The sequence below is a fragment of the Ascaphus truei genome, chromosome 1 (assembly GCF_040206685.1).
Source record: "Ascaphus truei isolate aAscTru1 chromosome 1, aAscTru1.hap1, whole genome shotgun sequence".
Lineage (NCBI taxonomy): Eukaryota > Metazoa > Chordata > Amphibia > Anura > Ascaphidae > Ascaphus > Ascaphus truei.
The window spans coordinates 79,636,185-79,655,978 of record NC_134483.1 but is presented as its reverse complement, the minus strand read 5'-3'; the positions used below and the strand labels follow the sequence as shown (position 1 = coordinate 79,655,978).

The 19,794-nt window shown below is 41.5% G+C and overlaps 1 protein-coding gene across 2 annotated transcripts in view; it reads right to left on the bottom strand.

Moving 5' to 3' along the window:
- Positions 1-19,061, bottom strand: part of SHISAL2B (shisa like 2B) — a 117,294-nt gene extending 98,233 nt beyond the window's left edge. For both annotated transcript variants that reach the window (XM_075589946.1, XM_075589938.1), the window contains exon 1: positions 18,815-19,061. In XM_075589946.1, the coding sequence (XP_075446061.1) occupies positions 18,815-19,002 (188 nt within the window). In that variant the 5' untranslated portion in view covers positions 19,003-19,061. The remainder of the gene's footprint in view (positions 1-18,814) is intronic.
- Between the last annotated feature and the right edge of the window lie 733 nt (positions 19,062-19,794).

Sequence of the window (19,794 nt, the reverse complement as noted above, 5' to 3'; positions counted from 1 at the left end):
ACACTTACTACTGGGGGGCCCCACATCCATATAGACCGTACACAGCTGGCTTTACCCCTTATTTATGACTACATGCAATAGTCTGCATGCTCGTGGTGGTTTTTTAACACCAATTTTGGTGTATACTTTTCAGTCCCAATCATTTATTGAGGTTATATTAATAAAGCTTAGTTTATTCCATTTATATTATCATCCAATCATGTACAGGGGTTTCTAATACTATCCAATCCACAATTCTAGCTTCACATTCTGGTGATATGTCATACAAACTAGTCTCTTTACATCCATGTTCTACTGGTCCTTCATTACTTAGGCAATACTGTGAGTATATACAATTGGGTATTCCAGTCTCTCTCTGTCTGTGGAGAGACATCCCTTCCCTCTGTCGTCTGTACCAGTTACAGCAACAAGGACCCAAGACAACCTGTGACCCCTAAAAGCCCTTCTACAGAGAATAAAGTGAAAAAATAAATCCCGACGGGAAGCATCCAAATTTCAAAAGGGCAAGACTCTAGGATCAATCTGGAAGAAGCAAGCGGGAACCATAGCCATTGAGCTTCCCTGCAAAGCTGATTCTGCACCAAGTACCTCGAGCACAACACACCCAGCTCACCACATCTTAGAACCATCGCACCCCATCAAGGACCAAGCTCCTGTCTAAATTTACATCAGGAGTGTGGAACGTTTGGAGGTAACATGGAACTGCAAAAACAACAAGAGACTGGAATAGGGTACATTGATAGTGTTTAATGGTGATACCAAGGTAGTAACAGAAAAGGCAAAAAAAATGTGTCTGCAAAGTCAACAGTTACAGATGCACTGGCTGTTTCCGACCATTTCTCGGGTTTAATTCCGTGGCACACCCGGGCTTGGTGCGTGATTTCTTGAAATTTTCACGTGTTATGGCACGAGTTTACTATTGTTTTGATCGATTGCAGAAAATTGAACTTTAGCGTTGTCTACAATACCGTCAAAAACTCAAGTGAGTGATCGCGATTTATTGTCTTAAAAATCTAATTGCAATGCAACCTGTCTTTAATTCCCATACTGAACTTCAAGTGTGTGTAATTGTAATTTGAAGATTAAAAAGATGAACACACCAAAAAGTAATTTTAAAGAATGAAATGTTTTATTTGTACAGGATAATAAAGTTAAAATGAATAATACAAAAATACAACGTCACTCTTCTTCCAAATGTAAAATGTTTACATGCGTGTGTGTCACAATGGAACCTTGTTGAAATGCATATCTGTGTCATCGCATTTCTTCGCATACGTGTCACTATGGATACAACAAAAGACATGGGGTGCCCTATGCTACATCCAATTGACAAAACATATATGGTAATAAGTATAAAGTACAAATACTTCAATAATAAAATGTTCTTGGTTATTAAGTTAAACCCTTTGGCCAAGTGTCATAAGCCTGCATACCAACGTCAAGGTATAACCGAATTTGCAGGTACTAATACTGAACTGTGAACCTTTCCTTTTTCCTCTGTATGAGGGGAACAACCTCAATGGGTCTTGTCCATACAGCAAAATGAGAGAACCTCCCAAGTTACCTCATACAGAGGCCCTCCAAAAGAATGGTATATATATATACAATTGTTGTATGGTGCTCTAAAACATAATGAACAGCATTGTTGAATGATAGAATGGCAAAGTCTTATATGGATACCCCTCTAATGAGTAATGATTGTGCTGAAAAATAATAATTGTCCCAAAGTGATGTATGACTGGTAAGTTAAGATCCCACGTAGCATTGCAGTAAGGATATTATGTTAACCACCTGCCGGTGAGCAGTACTAGTATAACATCCAATGGAAGGGAACAATAAATGATAATTGATCAGCATCCAGATGATGGGATAAGGAGCAAAGGAATAAACTCACATGAGATGTGTGTCTCCAAATAGTGGTGAGTCCACTATTGATAAAGGGCTTTCTAGTCCGAAACATGTTGTTGTATTGTTTGCTGCAATGATCCATTAAAATAGCCTTATTTTTAATCGAGGGAACACACTCCTGTTGTTTTTGCTGGCTTAATAGCATGGATGTAGTGCTTCATTTTTTTCTCTGTCCTGGTTCAAAAGAATGGTATATCCTGGAGACGGAGGGGGTTCCCATGGTTTGCTTGGTGTTCACACCGTGAAGGTCAAATCCAGGGATGGAGAGTGTGCATAGGGGCATCGGACATACGGGGCAGGGGCTCCAAACAAAGAATAGAGCCCCGCGATGTACCTCTCAATCTTCTTTATGCGAACACCTATGGACCTATCAATCCTCTCCATTCTCTGAAAAAGAAGATCCATCATGGCCTCCATTCTGTCCTTGTATTGCTCGGTTGTGTTGTCTGGTATTTTGAAACCACTAAAAACATCCATTTTGCGGACTACCAAGCTGGATCTGGTGGAAGGTGTGATGGTGTCATCCGGTTGAGCCTTGGTGTGGCTTGGTGGTGTAGGTGAGCAGGGGGGTCTGGTGAGCCTCGGCATGGCTGGGTGGTGGAGGTGAGAGGGGGGTGTCTGGCAAGCGTCAGCATGACTAGGTGGTGGTGAGTGGGGGGTGTCCGGACAAGCCATGATGGGCAAAGGGTCAGAGCGGGTGGCAGTTTGGGCATTGGTGGCGGAGGGTGATGGAATTGAAAAGTGTGAGAAGTCAGATTCTGCTTCGTTGGGTGCAGGGGCACTTGAGCGGCCCTCCCAAATTACTTTATCAATGACTTTGGCCATTTTCTTCTTTACATACAAAGGGCCAGAGATCTTTGCCTTGGGAGCCTTCTGTAACTTTTCTTTAGGCACCTTTGGCTTTGGCTTGGAAACAGCTGCCGCCATTCACTTTCTCGTGGTCGGGACAGTAGAAGGAAGCTGGATCCAGCATCCGTAGAATAGGGATTGATCCATGGAAGAAGATGGAAGAATGCACAATACAGTATCTGGACAAGAGCGTGTTCAGATAGAGATCAGAATTTGGGAGGCTATGCAATTTGTGTCACCTTTTATGCACAGTGCCCCTGGCGGCATTTGTTGGTGGGTGTGGCCACGAGTTACAGGTGTTAAAAGTGGGCGTATACTTTACCTGTAGAAGTACATTATAAATACACTATCATTTCTGTTGATTCAATGCACATTGAATATACTGTACATCGAATATACAGCACATTCCTCTGTGCTTGATTTCTTTTCTAAAGCAGTGATGCAGAGGAAAGTTATTTCAAAGCATCTCAGTATGAGAATACAGGATACAGTTGTGTGAAAAAGAAAGTACACCCTCTTTGAATTCCATGGTTTTATATATCAGGACATAATAACAATCATCTGTTCCTTAGCAGGTCTTAAAATTAGGTAAATACAACCTCAGATGAACAACAACACATGACATATTACACCGTGTCATGATTTATTTAACAAAAATAAAGCCGAAATGGAGAAGCTGTGTGTGAAAAACTAAGTACACCCTTACTGCTTCCATAGTAATTAGGATGCTAAGTAGTAGACAAGTGCTGCTAATCAAATGCCCTTGATTATTTGATATCAGCAAGTGTGACCACCTCTATAAAAGCCAAAGTTTTAGCAGTTTGCTGGTCTGGAGCATTCAGGTATGTGTTAACACAATGCCAAGGAGGAAAGACATCAGCAATGATCTTAGAGAAGCAATTGTTGCTGCCCAACAATCTGGGAAGGGTTGTAAGGCCATTTCCAAACAATTTAAAGTCCATCATTCTACAGTGAGAAAGATTATTCAAAAGTGGAAAACATTCAAGACAATTGCCAATCTTCCCAGGAGTGGACTTCCCAGCAAATTCACCCCAAAGTCAGACCATGCAATGCTCAGAAAAATTGCAAAAAAAACAAGAGTTACATCTCAGACTCTACAGGCCTCAGTTAGCATGTTAAATGTTAAAGTTCATGACAGTACAATTAGAAAAAGACTGAACAAGTATGGTTTGTTTCGAAGGGTTGCCAGGAGAAAGCCTCTTCTCTCTAAAAAGAACATGGCAGCACGGCTTAGGTTTGCAAAGTTGCATCTGAACAAACCACAAGACTTCTGGAACAATGTCCTTTGGACAGACGAGACCAAAGTGGAGATGTTTGTCCATAATGCACAGCGCCACGTTTGGCGGAAACCAAACACAGCATATCAGCACAAACACCTCATACCAACTGTCAAGCACGGTCTTGGAGGGGTGATGATTTGGGCTTGTTTTGCAGCCACAGGACCTTGGAACCTTGCAGTCATTGAGTAGACCATGAACTCCTCTGTATACCAAAGTATTCTAGAGTCAAATGTGAGGCCATCTATCCGACAGCTAAAGCTTGGCCGAAATTGGGCCATGTAACAGGACAATGATCCCAAGCACACCAGCAAATCTACAACAGAACAGCTGAATAAGAAAAGAATCAAGGTGTTGCAATGGCCCAATCAAAGTCCAGACCTCAACCCGATTGAAATGCTGTGGCTGGACCTTAAGAGAGCTGTGCATAAACAAATGCCCACAAACCTCAATGAACTGAAGCAACGTTGTAAAGAAGAGTGGGCCAAAATTCCTCCACAACGATGTGAGAGATTGATAAAGTCATACAAAAAACGATTACTTCAAGTTATTGCTGCTAAAGGTGGTTCTACAAGCTATTGAATCATAAGGTATACTTAGTTTTTCACACATGGCTTCTCCATTTTGGCTTTATTTTTGTTAAATAAATCATGACACTGTAATATGTGATGTTTTGTTGTTCATCTGAGGTTGTATTTACCTAATTTTAAGACCTGCTAAGGAACAGATGATTGTTATTATGTCCTGATATGTAAAACCATAGAATTCAAAGAGGGTGTACTTTCTTTTTCACACAACTGTATGTACAAGAGAGGACACGGAATTGAACAGATCAAACGCTGCTAACTTACTTTGGGCATCAATTTAGCACATAGTTCTGTCTGCTATCATGCCCATGGACAGACTAAAAGTGTAAAGCAGAGTCCCCCAGTCACAATGGTGGATGAAATCAGCGATGCTAATGATGAGCTTTGTACAACAACGGTCAAGATGGTTCTGGGGAAGAATCCTAATATGACAGTATCTGAGACCAGCATCAGGTTGATGAGACACCAACTGAGCTGGATATATGGATGCGCCAAGTAAGTGTTCGACTGTAATACAGTATAATGCAATAGTATTGTTCTTGCAAGTGTAATGCTGCTTGCTACAGCACTGTACAGAGCTGTACCCAATGTGGTGCACTGTACAGTAGCTCCTAGAGTGACAGAACAGGGTTTATGATTAATATAGTGCAGTGCAGTATTGTACAGTACAGGTAAAGTGTTGTAGACAAAAGTGGGGTTTTACTGTACCTGTAAAATTCGTCCTTATCATTACAGAGCCTATCATATGATAAGGGAGCCCAACAAGATTAAAAAAGTGGACCAAGTATGGGCATTGATCGATAGTGGCAAGACTTTTCTGGGTGTTATCTTTTCCGATGAGACAACTGTAGCTCTAGAGAGATTTGCCACTTTTGCCTTCCGCTAAAAAAAATGACTATCCCTGAAGCCGCGACCCAAGCACCCACTGAAGATGCATGTGTGGGGTGCTATATCTAGAAGTAGACTATGATGCATAGTGATATTTGAAGGTACTGTACAGTAATGCACAAAGTCACATGCTGTAGCATTATGTATTGTACTAATGTATTCTGTACCATAATGTACAGCATTTTAATCATTTTTTTTTCTCTTGGTCCAGGAATCATGGATAAAGTGTTTTCCAAGAGCAAATTGTCACCTGTATTGTTAAATACATTAGGCATGATTTCCATCTGGTGGTCACCGGTTCTTCCAGGACATTGACCAAAACATACCGCCTCTAGTACCTATATTCTTGCTAGCGGAATCAACTGGGTGAAAACGCCGCCCAAGTATGTTCTCCTGTATACAGTAACTATTTCTCATTATTTTAAACTGTTTTGATTAATTCGCCAATTTTTTTCCCTACCGTTCCAGATCACCAGATTTGAACCCAATAGACCTGGTGTGGCATGCGCTGAAGAATCATCTAAGCAAGGTTGTGAAACCGGCCAACAAGGAGGAACTAAAAAAAGGAATAAAGAGTTTCTGGAGACACATACTCATTGTACAAATATGCAACAACTGCATTAATATATTGGCAGCATTTTGCCCGTTCTCTTAGAGCGTCATGGGAATATGACCGGAATGTAGAAAGGTACTGTACAGGTAAGTATGGTACTGACAGGAAGCAGTTTAAATGTTAGCGTTACAGTAAAGTTAATCTTACGTTATCATTTCATGTCTGTACTTATTCTCCCCTTTTTATATTTTATATACAGTATGTATTTATATTCAACATTCTGTATGTGTATTACCTACAGTACTATTAGAGAAAAAATGCAGTCTGTATTACAGGTACAGTAACTAGCAGTTTATTTGTTTTGTGTGGATGTTAATACTGTTAATCAGTCAAGGCCTTCAATACACTAATCCTGCAGCCATTTCTTTTTCTTTCACAGGAGAGGCAGCACTCTTAGAAGGGGGGGTGGGGGGTATCCAAGTTTATTGTCCTGTTTGCATAATAACAGTCAATGGTTTGGCCTAATCCCCCCTCTCTCAATGAGTTTTCGTTTACACCCGGTGACTCAGCTAAACCCCATGGAATTAAAAACCCCTTAGAAGATGCATACAGTACTGTAGCTGTTGTTTACACCCGGTGACTCAGCTGAACCCCATGGAAACAAAAACCCCTTAGAAGATGCATACAGTACTGTAGCTGTTGTTTACACCCGGTGACTCAGCTGAACCCCATGGAATTAAAACCCCCTTTGAACGTGAAATGTATTCTTGTTCTCAGCTGTTAAAATTGTTTGTTAAATTAATAAAAGTTATCACTCCCAGAGGCCGTGTGTGGGGAATATTTCTGTATACAGTAAGAATAGATAGGAATATTTCCCATTAGGTTACATACAGTATGACAAATACTGTATCCATAACATAACATGCAACATCATTGAGAAATTAAAAGGTAGTTATTTTTAAAATGTTACATTTGTTTAAATATGAAAACTATGCTTCACATAAGGTTTTGTTTAAACCCCACAATTATTCTCTTCTTCTTGAGAACAAAAAATATTACTTTTTTATTTGGACTTCAATGTCCTAAAGTATTGGCAGTGAAGGCTTTCTACACAAATTCCCAATGCAGGACTTGTTTGCCATGCACATGCTTGTGGAACCAGAAAATGATATTTCTCAGCCAACAGCTAAAGCATGAAACTTTCTTAGTCATTCTGTGTGAATTTCCTATGGCCCGGGAGAGGTGTTGATAGCGAGTTGAATTCCTTTGGCTTGTCATTGTGGGGTGGTTGGGGGGTTTGGTGGGAGAGGTGCAACTCAATTGGTCAGCCTTGGTCTACAGCAAGGATGAGTATGAAGGATTAGAAAAAAAACTGTTTGAACTGTTTGAAAATGTAATAAAAGTTATCACCAGTGTCTGAGACCGTGTGTCTGTAAATAATATGAACAGCAGACCAAGCCTACCAAAGGTTAACAATTTGGCTATTGAATAGAACCCCCGCAATCCCCCCCGCCCCAACAAATTTTTTTATTAATATTTTTTTCCCCCGGGGTTTCTTAGTCAGCATAAATTGCACATGCTATGTCTAAGTATACAATGCAATATCATTGAGAAATAAATAGGTAGTGATTTAAATTTTTTTACATTTGTTTAAATATGAACACTATGCATCACATAAGGTTATGTTTAAACCCCACAATTATTCTCTCCTTCATGAGAATTTTTTTTCCCTGGACTTCAATGTCTGGGACATTGGCAGTGTTGGCAGTGAAGGCTTTCTACACAATGAAGAAGTAGGCGACTCAGCTAAACTCCATGGAATTAAAACTGTGCAGTACTTAATTTGCAGCTAATAAGCGTGAAATGTATTCTTGTTGGCAACTGTCTGTCTTTGTATACTTACTGGAAGGATGAATGGGAAGGATTAAAAAAAACAGAACTGTTTGCAAAGTTAATTAAAGTTATCACCGCCTGAGACCCTGTCTGTGTGTAATCTTTATGTATATCTGAATACCGAAGGTTAATACATTTAGAATACAATACTGTACAGTACGTAGAATAGAAAACAAAAAAATCAAATAAAAAATATGTTTTTTGGGCAAGTTCAGTGTCCCACTATTTGGGAAGGCATTATACACTCCATTAACCAGGAAGTGGAGTAAAGCATAAAACATTTGTGAAATTTTATTACAGGTGAGGACATAATTATAAAAAAAAAGTGTGAAACATTGTTAAAATCATGAGACTGGTAATACTGTATAAAAGTAAAAAAAAGTCAAAGTTTAAAAAATAGCAATTTTAGAGTTCCATCGAACTTCATCCTTATCATCTTTTGACAGTCGATTTCAAACTTTCATTTCTGAAAAAAATATGCTTTAAGTAACGTATACAGGTAGTGCGCATGCATCAACTCACGCTCTAGTGCGCATGTGTACAAGAATTGACGGGCTATGACAGGCATACAGATATTATATACTGTGGTGGTTTATGCGTGTCATTGCGAATTAAAGTTACTACTATAATAACATTATATTTACCTTCATTATAAACCTTGCCAACCGGGTGGAGATTATCCAAGTTCATGGGTGTATTGTGCGTAGCAGCTTGGGTCGCTCATGTAATCAGCATTAAAATTGACAGGTGCCTGCTGAAGCTGGTAATCAGGTGGGGCCAGGTAGCAAGGATTGAGATTCACCAGGTTTTCAGTGACGTTCGGCCCGTTATTGTTATAGTATTGGTAAGCCGGTGGTGGCACATTGCAGGCTCAGGAAGTGCGAATTTTAAATGATTAAACCCGACCTTTCTCCTTTTGATGTCGCCATGATCAAATATACCGGCAAAAGCTGGGAGTACTGACCAAAAACCTCTGGTACTTCCCGGAGGGGTGGGGGGAGGGCTGTGCGCGAAAAGCAATCATTCATAGTTAAAGTTTGCCTTATTGAATTCTTCCACCCCCGATGGTTCGGTGATAATTTGAAGAAATCAAATTTGTCAATGGTATAGCCATATATCTCTGCTAATGTTCTTCTTATCTGTTCTTATCTGTTCCAGCATTAATTACAGAAAATATTAAATATGCGCAACTGCAGTCGGGTCTAGTATAAGGACTTGACATGATGTACAGTGCTGTTCAGTGTATGTCCATTCAGCAATTGTGCAGGCATAGAAATGTAGAATAATTTCCACAACATTCTGTTTTGATATTTTAATTTGAAATGCCTGAATTTGATAACGTCTTCAGAGACCAAGGTCAATTAACAATGGATCACTGTAATGGCCACTGTTTTTATGTTTTTTTAAACACCTGCACATTGACTACCCACTACCCACTGTATAGTCTATGCAAAGAGATTCACTTTTGCTATCTGGCGGATACACGCAGAACTGCAACCACACAAATCAGAATCCAGGTAATCAGCACGGTAAACAAAAGTGGGATTGGCAGACTTCATGGGAAGATGATATAGTGAGTGCCGCGTGGAATACAGCAGACTTCACTGACGCTGGTCCGAGAAATGGTCGGATAACGGCTGCTGCATCTATACATGCTAAAGCAATGGTAACAAGGGAAGGATAAAAGAGCAGGTTACTAGGTGTACAAGGAAAAATCAAAAAGGTATCTGCAAAGTCTGCAGAGCTACATTCAAAAGCAATTGATAGCCAGGGAAAGACAAAAGATCAGGGGACAAGAAGTACAAGGGGAAACACAAGGCAAAAGAAAAAGGTACCTGAAAAGTCTGCTGGTATTGATAGCCAGGGAAATACAAAAGAGCAGGGAGCAAGAAAATGGCCAGACTACTGCTCTGGAAAAAAAAAACTGACAAGCATGAACTATCAGGATGGGTGGGATTTATATACCCTAAGCTAAGATGGCTGCTGGCCTCATGTGAGATTCTAGTTCCTACCAGCCCTGGCCTGAACTTGACTCTTCTGTACACCCCCATATGTCTACGGGGAGTATTGTGGGAGGGAATCTTGACAGTTCAACTGGTGGCTTGTTCAGGAATAGCATGTCATTGTCAAGTGGTTTTTGTTATTGGCCAATTGTAATGCACACCTGCGGCCAGACTTGCCACTGATCGTGGATAGGTACCTGAGCATCAGCAAAGACTGGACAAAAAAAATGAACCCTGGGTTAGAGAAGATGGACCATATGGCAAGGCGCATGGATGCTTCTTGGTAGACTGCTGCAAGAGAGACCACGACAACTGGAGGAAGCCTCTTCTCCCCCATGTGCCTCCAAGCAATACCTAGATGGTGGGAAGCCCATACAGCCATAAATACTGTCCTGCTAATTCAGCAACAATGACACTCTACCTATGACCCATGCTACTGAGAATGCCCTGCAAGAAAGTGGCATCCCGGAACTGTTACCTGTGCCTGTTTGCCAAAGGCCACCTGCTGCAACAGAACCACAGAGGGATAAATGCACCTGTATCCCAGCCACAGGTGATCCAGCAGATGACATCCCCCTTTCCATAATACCCCGGGAAACTTTGGAAATATATGCTACATGCTGCAGGGGACAGCCACATCGATTTGCACAATTAATCTTACAACATCATCTGCCTTTTCAACTTTATGTTGACAGGGCCAGAAATGTGAACTTGATGTCTCCCACGGTAAGAAGACTGTACCTAACAATTTGAGGAGATCTATTTTAGATGCACTTAAGCAGCAGTATAAATATACTACTGTGGAATTCAAGAATGTGAAAGACATACTTAAAGGACTATTATGGCATCTGAGGACTGTGAGCTTGAGTAATCAGTTACTGAAACGGATGAAAACATGATTTTTTTTAAAAATAAATACAGTTGATCGTTTATGTAAGGGGGTGCAACTCAGTGGTGTTCAAGTGGAGTAGTTTGGGTGTGCTCTTTTTCTTGAAGCTATTGTTTTAATCCTTGTTTTGCAGATTCTGAAGATTTTTCAATGTCAACACCTTGTTCGTGTAGGAACCACATACAGCGACACAGAATATCACTAATAGATAATTAAGGTAACAACTTCCTTTTCATTATCTCTTTGCATTGTAGCGCCAGCAAGCAAGTGCATTAATTTGATGAAAAACACATAGGTGGTCATGCACTAAGCTCCGTTAAGTCACTTTTAGAGCGCAAAGTGCTCTTAGAACGTGATGTTGCACTGAACCCGATGCACTAAGCAACGCAAACAGGCACTTTGCGCCCTAAAACTGACTTTTTTCTGGAATTTTTTCTAAGTCCAACTTTGCTCGTTCGTAACCCTGTTTGCGTTAAATTCTGCCCTTAAGCGGGATGCACTAAGCAATGCAACCTTAGCGTACGCGAAAGTTGCGTTGATCATAACACATCAGCTCAAGGTAGATGTAAAAAAAGCTGGACTTAGAAAATATTATTGCTTTTCATTTTTGCATGCGCAACACCCATACAACAGGCCGGCGGGTGTCCCCGGGTGACCCCGCAGGGGCCCCTGAGGGAGCCCGGGGGTTGCGCGGGTGTCCCCGGCTGACCCCACGGGGTCCGGGGGTCCCCGTGGGAGTCCCGAGGTACCTGCGGGCCTGTGGTACCAATGTTGTGCCTCCAAAAATAATAAACAATATTTATAACTAAATACACCCCCCTAACACATACTATACAGTAATGAGCAAAATTACTATTATCCACATATGGATAATAATGCATTTGCCCATTTTAAATACATATAACATTCAATAAATAAAGTAAAAACATATAACACTTACCTTTTAAAGGCACCCACGATGAAGGCCGTCTTCATCCTCATCTTCATCCTGCCCATGCCCCCTCCGATGCTGCAAAACATACACAAGAATAAAAACATCCAATGTAATGTCCCCTTACCCCTTAACCGCTATTAACCGCTACAGTCATTAAGGGGTTAACCCACCCTCACCCATCACTCGGGAGGCCTACATACCCTCCCCACTACCCCCCCCACCCCGTGAGGCCTAAGCACCCTCACCCACTACCCAGCCGGGAGGCCTACCCACATACCCTTGGGGCCAACACCCCCTTCCCCCACCCCCAGTACCCACAATAAAAACAATACACTGCCCCACAATAAACATCATTCTATTTATTAAATATATAACCTACCCCCCATGCCCCCCCATAAATACATGATTTATTCTTTTACATACAGGGTTCATACACCAGGCCCACGTGAGTCCCTGGTGGGCCTGATGGGTCACCTCACAGACCTACAGGTTACCAGCATCATGTTTCACACAGGGTCTGGAGGCCTGTTGGTGGGTCCCGCCAGGCGTCATGGCCCACCAGGTGGTCTCCACGGGTCACCGTGGGCCACAATGGGGTCCCCACGGTAGGCCCACGGATGTTTGGGGGGCCCCGGGTCAGACCCACAGGTGTCTGAGGGGCCTCGGGTGGTTCCCATGGGGGTCTGGAGACCCACGGGTGTTCCCTACGGGTCCACGGTGCCCCCACAGATGTGGGGCCACCGGTTCTTCACAGGCTCAGGTGTCCCCCGTGGACCCGCCAGCCTGTTACCCGTGAGAAGCCTGAGGAGACCTCTGGTGGTGTATGTAAAAATAAAAATAAAACGGGGCCAATACATTAAATACATACATCCACCCCCCCCCCCCCCCCCCCAACACATTCAGTACAATAATATGCAAAATAACTATTATCCAGATATGGATAATAGATTATTTGCCCATTATGAAACACATAAAACATGCATAAATCAAAACATGAATTTTTAATCTTAAAATCACCACATTGCATGTACAATAAATCCAGCATCAATTGTAAATATGAACCAACAAACCAGCAGCTACACAAATGTATATGACATGTCACACAATTGCATGGAGTGTGTACATGATGCAATTAATCTGTGCATCATGTAACACTATGCAAAATATATGTAACAAAAAAAAACACTATGAACAATATCCCCTAACCACCAATGCCATCATGAAAATCAAATAGAAACTAAGCAACATCAATACATTTACAATCAATCAATTAATTAATCCATTTCCTAAACCAATTACAATACAATAAAAATCAATTATACAATTCCCTATTCAATTCCTAAAGCCAAACCATTGCTAAAAGAATTCTAATTGAAAGTAACCACTATCATTCTAATCTAAGTACCAGAAAGGAGCCATTAAAAATAACCTGTAACTAAATACAAATTACATTATTCACACCAATGACAAAATAAAGCTGATAAATATATTAGCCATACATGTAAAGAACATAAACATTAGCAAAACAATCAATTATTATCCCTGTATGTCTATCCACATAGATAGATATACATAACATACAGGGGCAATAATAGAGCATAAAAAACAATGCATTTACATACAAAAATCACATAGAATACACCCATTCAGTGTCCGTGAATGTATGTATATACATAGATATATTCACGGGCATTAAATGGGACTGAAAAAATAAAAGACATGAATCAAAAATCCAAAAAACCTGTAAAAGTAAAAATAATACACTTTTCTTTTGTTTACTTTCCATTAGATGCCCACTCATCGAAATCCAGGCGACCCGGAAGCACTGGAACCAATCCACAGGTAACCATAAAAAAATAAACCCTTACAATCCATAACAGTGTCTTCTTTCTTCTATTTGTTATCCTTCCTGTCTGTCTTGGGGTCTTCATTCTTCTTTGGGGTCTTCTCTGTCTTCTTCCGTCTTCTTCCATCTTCTTCTGCCACGCCCTTCTTCTCTTCTTAGGAGGGGAGGTGTTCCCTCCTCGGCGTCTGGCTTCAAAATGAGGCGACATAGGCTTTTATAAGCCTATGGCGTCACATTTTGGTCAAATGTTTCCCACGGTCCTGATTGGGCCGTGAAAAACATGTGATTTGGCCGGAAAAAAACAAAAATGATGACGTCATTTAAAGGCAATGACGCCAGCCAATCAGAATGGCTGAGTTTCAATTGCCTTTAAGATGACTTCATCAAAACAAAGATGGCCGGCGACACATGGTACGGTAGCCAATCAGAGCGTGGGAACTCCATCCCAACTCTGATTGGCTCAAGTAGACCATGTGGGGGCACTGCGGACCCGTAGGGACCACCCGTGGGTCCCCAGACCCCCGTGGGAACCACCCGAGGCCCCTAAGAACCAGTGGGTCTGACCCGGGGCCCCCCAGACATCCGCGGGCCTACCGTGGGGACCCCATTGTGGCCCATGGTGACCCGCGAGACCACCTGGTGTGCCATGGCGCCTGGCGGGACCCACCTACAGGCCTCCAGACCCTGTGTGAAACATGATGCTGGTAACCTGTAGGTCTGTGAGGTGACCTGTCAGGCCCACCGGGGACTCACGTGGGCCTGGGGTATGAACCCTGTATGTAAAAGAATAAATCATGTATTTATGGGGGGGCACAGGGGGTGGGTTATGTATATAATAAATAGAATGATGTTTATTGTGGGGCAGTGTATTGTTTTTATTGTGGGCACTGGGGGTGGTGGGAGGGGGTATTGGCCCCAAGGGTATGTGGGTAGGCCTCCCGGCTGGGTAGTGGGTAAGGATGCTTAGGCCTCATGGGGTGGGGGAGGGTATGTAGGCCTCCCGAGTGGTGGGTGAGGGTGGGTTAACCCCTTAATGACTGTAGCGGTTAATAACCGCTATGGTGATTAAGGGGTTAGGGGACATTACATTGGCTGTTTTTATTCTTGTGTATGTTTTGCAGCATCGGAGGGGGCATGGGCAGGATGAAGATGAGGATGAAGACGACCTTCATCATGGGTGCCTGTAAAAGGTAAGTGTAATATATTTTTACTGTATTTATTGTAATTTATATGTATTTAAAATGGGCAAATGCATTATTATCCATATGTGGATAATAGTTTTTGTGCCCATTACTGTATAGTATGTGTTAGGGGGCGGGGGGGATATGTGTTGTATATTGCTATGTTTATTGTGGGCAATTGTCCCCAATAAATATGCTAATGTGCCTTAACCCCTTCATTGCCTTAGCGGCTATCCGCTAAGGTAATGAAGCTGCATTAATGTAAATTTTAATAATAGTGTGCGGGAGCAGGGGGTCCCCTGAGCTGAACCGCATTGATTTCTGCCTCAGAGACCCCCTGCTTCCCGTGTTGCAGGCCCCGGTTTGGGGCATCGGTGCCAGTGTCGCCGCCGTCTTTATAGAGCCCACATCGCGTCTTGGACGCTATAAAGATGGCGGTGACACTGGCACCCGATGCCCCATACCGGGGCCTGTAACTCGGTAAGCAGGGGGTCTCTGAGGCAGAAATCAATGCGGTTCAGCTCAGGTGACCCCCTGCTCCCGCACACTATTATTAAAATGTACATTAATGCTGGTTCATTGCCATAGCGTATAGCCGCTACGGTAATGAATTATTGTTTATTGTTATGTGTGTTTTAATACTAGTGTAGATGTGCAGGGGGTCTCCTGAGCTGAACCGCATTGGTTTCAGCCTCAGGGACCCCTACTTCAGGTGATACAGGCCCCTTTATGGGGTGCCGGTATCCCCTGCAGAATGTAAATGTCCCGGTCACGTGACGCGGGAGCTTTAAAGTGCAGGGGATACCGGCACCCCATAACGGGGCCTGTATCTCCTGAAGTAGGGGGTCCTCGGATCTGAAACCAATGCAGTTCAGGTCCTGAGACCCCCTGCTCATGTACACTATTATTAAAATATATTTATTTAGTGTACAATCGCCTGTAACAGTCTTGCATGGAGATACAGAATCTCCATGCAAATGTTACATGCGGCTTTTTTTTCTATCAGCTAGCGCACGTAAAGGTTAAGAACGCTAGCAGAGGGAAAAAAGCAACACGTACGCTGTGGCTGTACTGAGCTATTTTGAGCAGGTACGTTAAAAAATGGGCTCAAGGCCTTAGTGAATCGCGTCCCCGGCCTCACTTTTTAACGAACCTGCTTTTTTGGAAAATCAGAGCGCAAAGCCATTGAGCTTAGTGCATAGCCCCCATAGTATGCATTTCATCCACTAGGTGTAGCTTGTGCATGTGCAGTAATTTAACGGAAAGCATACTGTATACGCATACTGTATCATGCATGTGCATAAATTCAATGGACTGTATATGCATTCCATATAGTATACATAGAGCATGCATGCGCAGCGGTGCTCTGACAAAGCAGCACAGTGTTTAAATAATGCATCTATTTCTTTTTGATTATCTTACAGGTGAAATTGTTCAAGAGACAGCCAAGGCATGTCGGTGGAAGAAGATTGTATTAGTTTCCCAAGTCTTTGTTATTTCTATTATTGTATAAAGCAATAAATATGCCCATAAATCTGAGTACAATACATGTTTCCCTAATTTACTGTAATCTGATGTTTCCTAGCATTCAGTGTATGGGAATAAGGGGGTGGGTTACATTACACAGAACAGTATAAAACATGCATTATTGTAGCAATCGTTTTGGAATGCTGTTAATTGAATTTAAGTTAAAGACACACTAGCACGGCCTATCTTTACTGCAACATATTGGAGCAGACGCAAAACACCATTTGTCAAGAAATACTGGGGAATTTAATTTGGTTTTGCGCAGTAACAGGAACAGTAAGGTTCGTTCTATAGTGCCTGCGATTGCTGCGCCGTGCGCGCGCGTGGCATTTGTAGTTGGCTGACATTAGTCAGCCTTTCTATAATGGCACCGTGCGTGCGCACTGCAGGGAGAGTGGAACCGGCCAACAGGGGGGAAGATTAAAAAAAAGAAAGAATTTGCGCTGCTACCGCCGCTAAAAATGGAAGTATATGTGTGTATATGTGTGTATATGTACAATGTTATTAAAAAAAATATTAAAGGATTTATTTATTTATTTGAAAACACACACACATACACACACATACACATACAGTCATACAGTCGCGCACAGTATACAGTACACACAAAACGTGTGCGGCACATGCACGCGCCTTCGCACAGGCACGCGCACGCACGGCCGCACACACTATATAACAGCCCTAAGTCTTGCTACATCTGTAGGAATATCATTTTTTGGAAAGACACAGTAAAGCAAAGTACTTTTTTTTTGTTTTTAATGTTTTCTTAGGAGTGAAATCACATCCATTGTGTCAATAGGAAAATGGACTATTATTCCCATAAGGAATAAGTGGGAACTGTATTTTTCAATCCTCCCATACAAATCTAAAAATGACAGATATCTCTGAAGTATAGTATTATAACAACAAAAAAAGTAAAAGTCATCATATAACCATAAATGGTTTTAGTTAGAGGTGACATTAGCAAAACTGTGTTTTTAAAATAGAGTATCAGTTATAACAGGTACAGAGGACCCACTAAGCCCATGGGGGTCAATGTATCACGGCACTTTTGGAGTTAAACTGATGCTGGGAAAGGCATTTTAATCTTGTGTATACTGCTTCTGTTTTGCTACTCCTGCGGCGTTAAATTAATTAAACCTTATGTTAATTGTGCGACAGTTGTGCAAATGATCCGCTGTAGCATAGAAAACAATCCTTTGAAAGTAAGGGCCATTCTATAGTACCGGGGCGTGCTACGCCGTGCGCGCGCACGGCAGTTATAGATGGCTGAGGTCAGCGAGCCCTTCTATACAAGGGCCACCCGAACGCACGGCAGGGAGCGGGGAGTCGACAGACAGCGGCGAAGACGGTGGGAAAGATTATTTTGCGCTGCTCCGGCACGCGCGTGTGTGTGTGTGTGTGTGTGTGTGTGTGTGTGTGTGTGTGTGTCAATGATTGCACAAATAAAAAATAAAAATATTTATTAAACTTTTTTTTTTTCTTTAAAAAATCTTATTTAGGACTTTCTTCACTCACACAACCCATGAACATACACACACAAACACACACACACACACACACACACACACACACACACACACACACACATACACACACACACACAAGTAGCTCCCGGCTCTATAACAGGGAAAAGCATGCAGCACATGCGCGCGCGCGCGCGCACGGCCGCAACCAGTATAGAACGGCCCTAAGTTGATTTTGCGATTTGTTTTGCACCTGTATTGTACAAGTTTTGCTCCAAGTAAACTTAGACATACCCAACACAGATCTCATATCCACGAATGTTTGTGTAGAATGCAAATAAATAAATGCTTTTCCTAAACTGCAGTCATCTGACCACATCTTACCCTAAAAGGAGCATAACTCCATATGGCATTGGCATCTATGTAATAACGATTGATCTGATATCTATGAAAAATTATGGTTATTGAAAAAAGAGCAAGTAACGGTTGCCTAAAGGAACTTTGGTGGCCCTGAAATCTTGCAATTCCATAATATCACCGTAAAAGGGTGTATATTATCTTTTTACCCTTCTTTTTTTTTAATGAGAAATAGTTTTGAAAACAGTTGAGGTGCACACTGCAGTTATTCTTCTCTTCTTTATGCACGTGTGTGGTTTGTATCTGAGTGTTAATCAGTGAATTCATGAATAACCAGTAAATAAATAGTGTGTAGTCATAAAATTCGGTTTCAAAATATCAGAGATGATATAAAAAAATACATTCTTCCTTACTCACTTATTTAAGCTGTTACAAATCTATACACAGTTTGCCCCATTTCCACATATCACTCTCTATTCATTAAGTATCAGATTCTTTTGTGCCCATACTTCAGCCATCAATCACAGTAACAAAGTAAGCAACACTTATTTAAAAATGTTTCATATTGAAATGTTGCTGTGTGCTAGGTGCAACACCTTGAATTATTACATTTAAGCTGCCAGTCTTTTTCTTACCTAAGTGTCCACATGTAGCCATGCTTATAGGGAAAGTAGTTTCCTGGTTCATTGCAGCAATATTTCAAGTCAGCAAAACCACAGCAGTATATCAGATCTGTACCATCTTCTTTTCTGGGACAACCAAAAGTATCCACAAATGCGTTGTTGGCTGTGTAGTAACTGGCACAAGATTCCGCAAGGCTCATTGTTATCCTGGAAGAGAGGGTGTGTATAGCCGTGCGTTTTGCTGCCTGCAAGTATTCAGGTGAAGCTGCACGCGCTCTGTTTCCCCTTTTCACCCCCCCCCCCCCCCTCTGACTCTCTATACATGTTTTTTTTAATATCTCTTTTTATATACTTTGATTTAATGCTGTCATAGATTTTTTTAATTTAAGCTTAAAGCTAGCTCGTTGGTGCCACCTACTGTAACATACCTTTTTTTATCATGGCCAATGTGTTCATTTTTCATCAGAAACATTGTTTTGTCTAGTTAGCAGGGCACATTTATGTTCTGAGAATAAGTTCTGATCTGTTTAATGCATGAATGCATCTTGCAGTATGCTAGGTTGAAAGTGACTGAATTATTAATTGATCAGGTAATGTTTGTGTGATTACTTGAATTATGCAGGGATCTGTTCAAATGCAAGTGCGAGTATTTGATTGAAATATTGGTGATGCAACAGTTTTTGCTCAAATTATCTATTCATCACTGGTTTAATTATGCATAGATCCTAGGGTTGCCACATGTAGGTTTTTAGAACAATAGAGGATGCAGAAATCCATTATGAAAGTTCAATATTATAATGAGTTAATGACTGACCTTAAAAAATAATATAAACAATATTATAACATGTATTAACTTATTGCACATTCGAAAACAAATAACTAGCATGTAACAATATGAACAAAAATATGTTTAGTTTATTTGCTTGATAACTTTGCATCTTTCTGCAACTGTTTGTTGTGCAGTACATAGTGATAAAACTCATTGCATATAC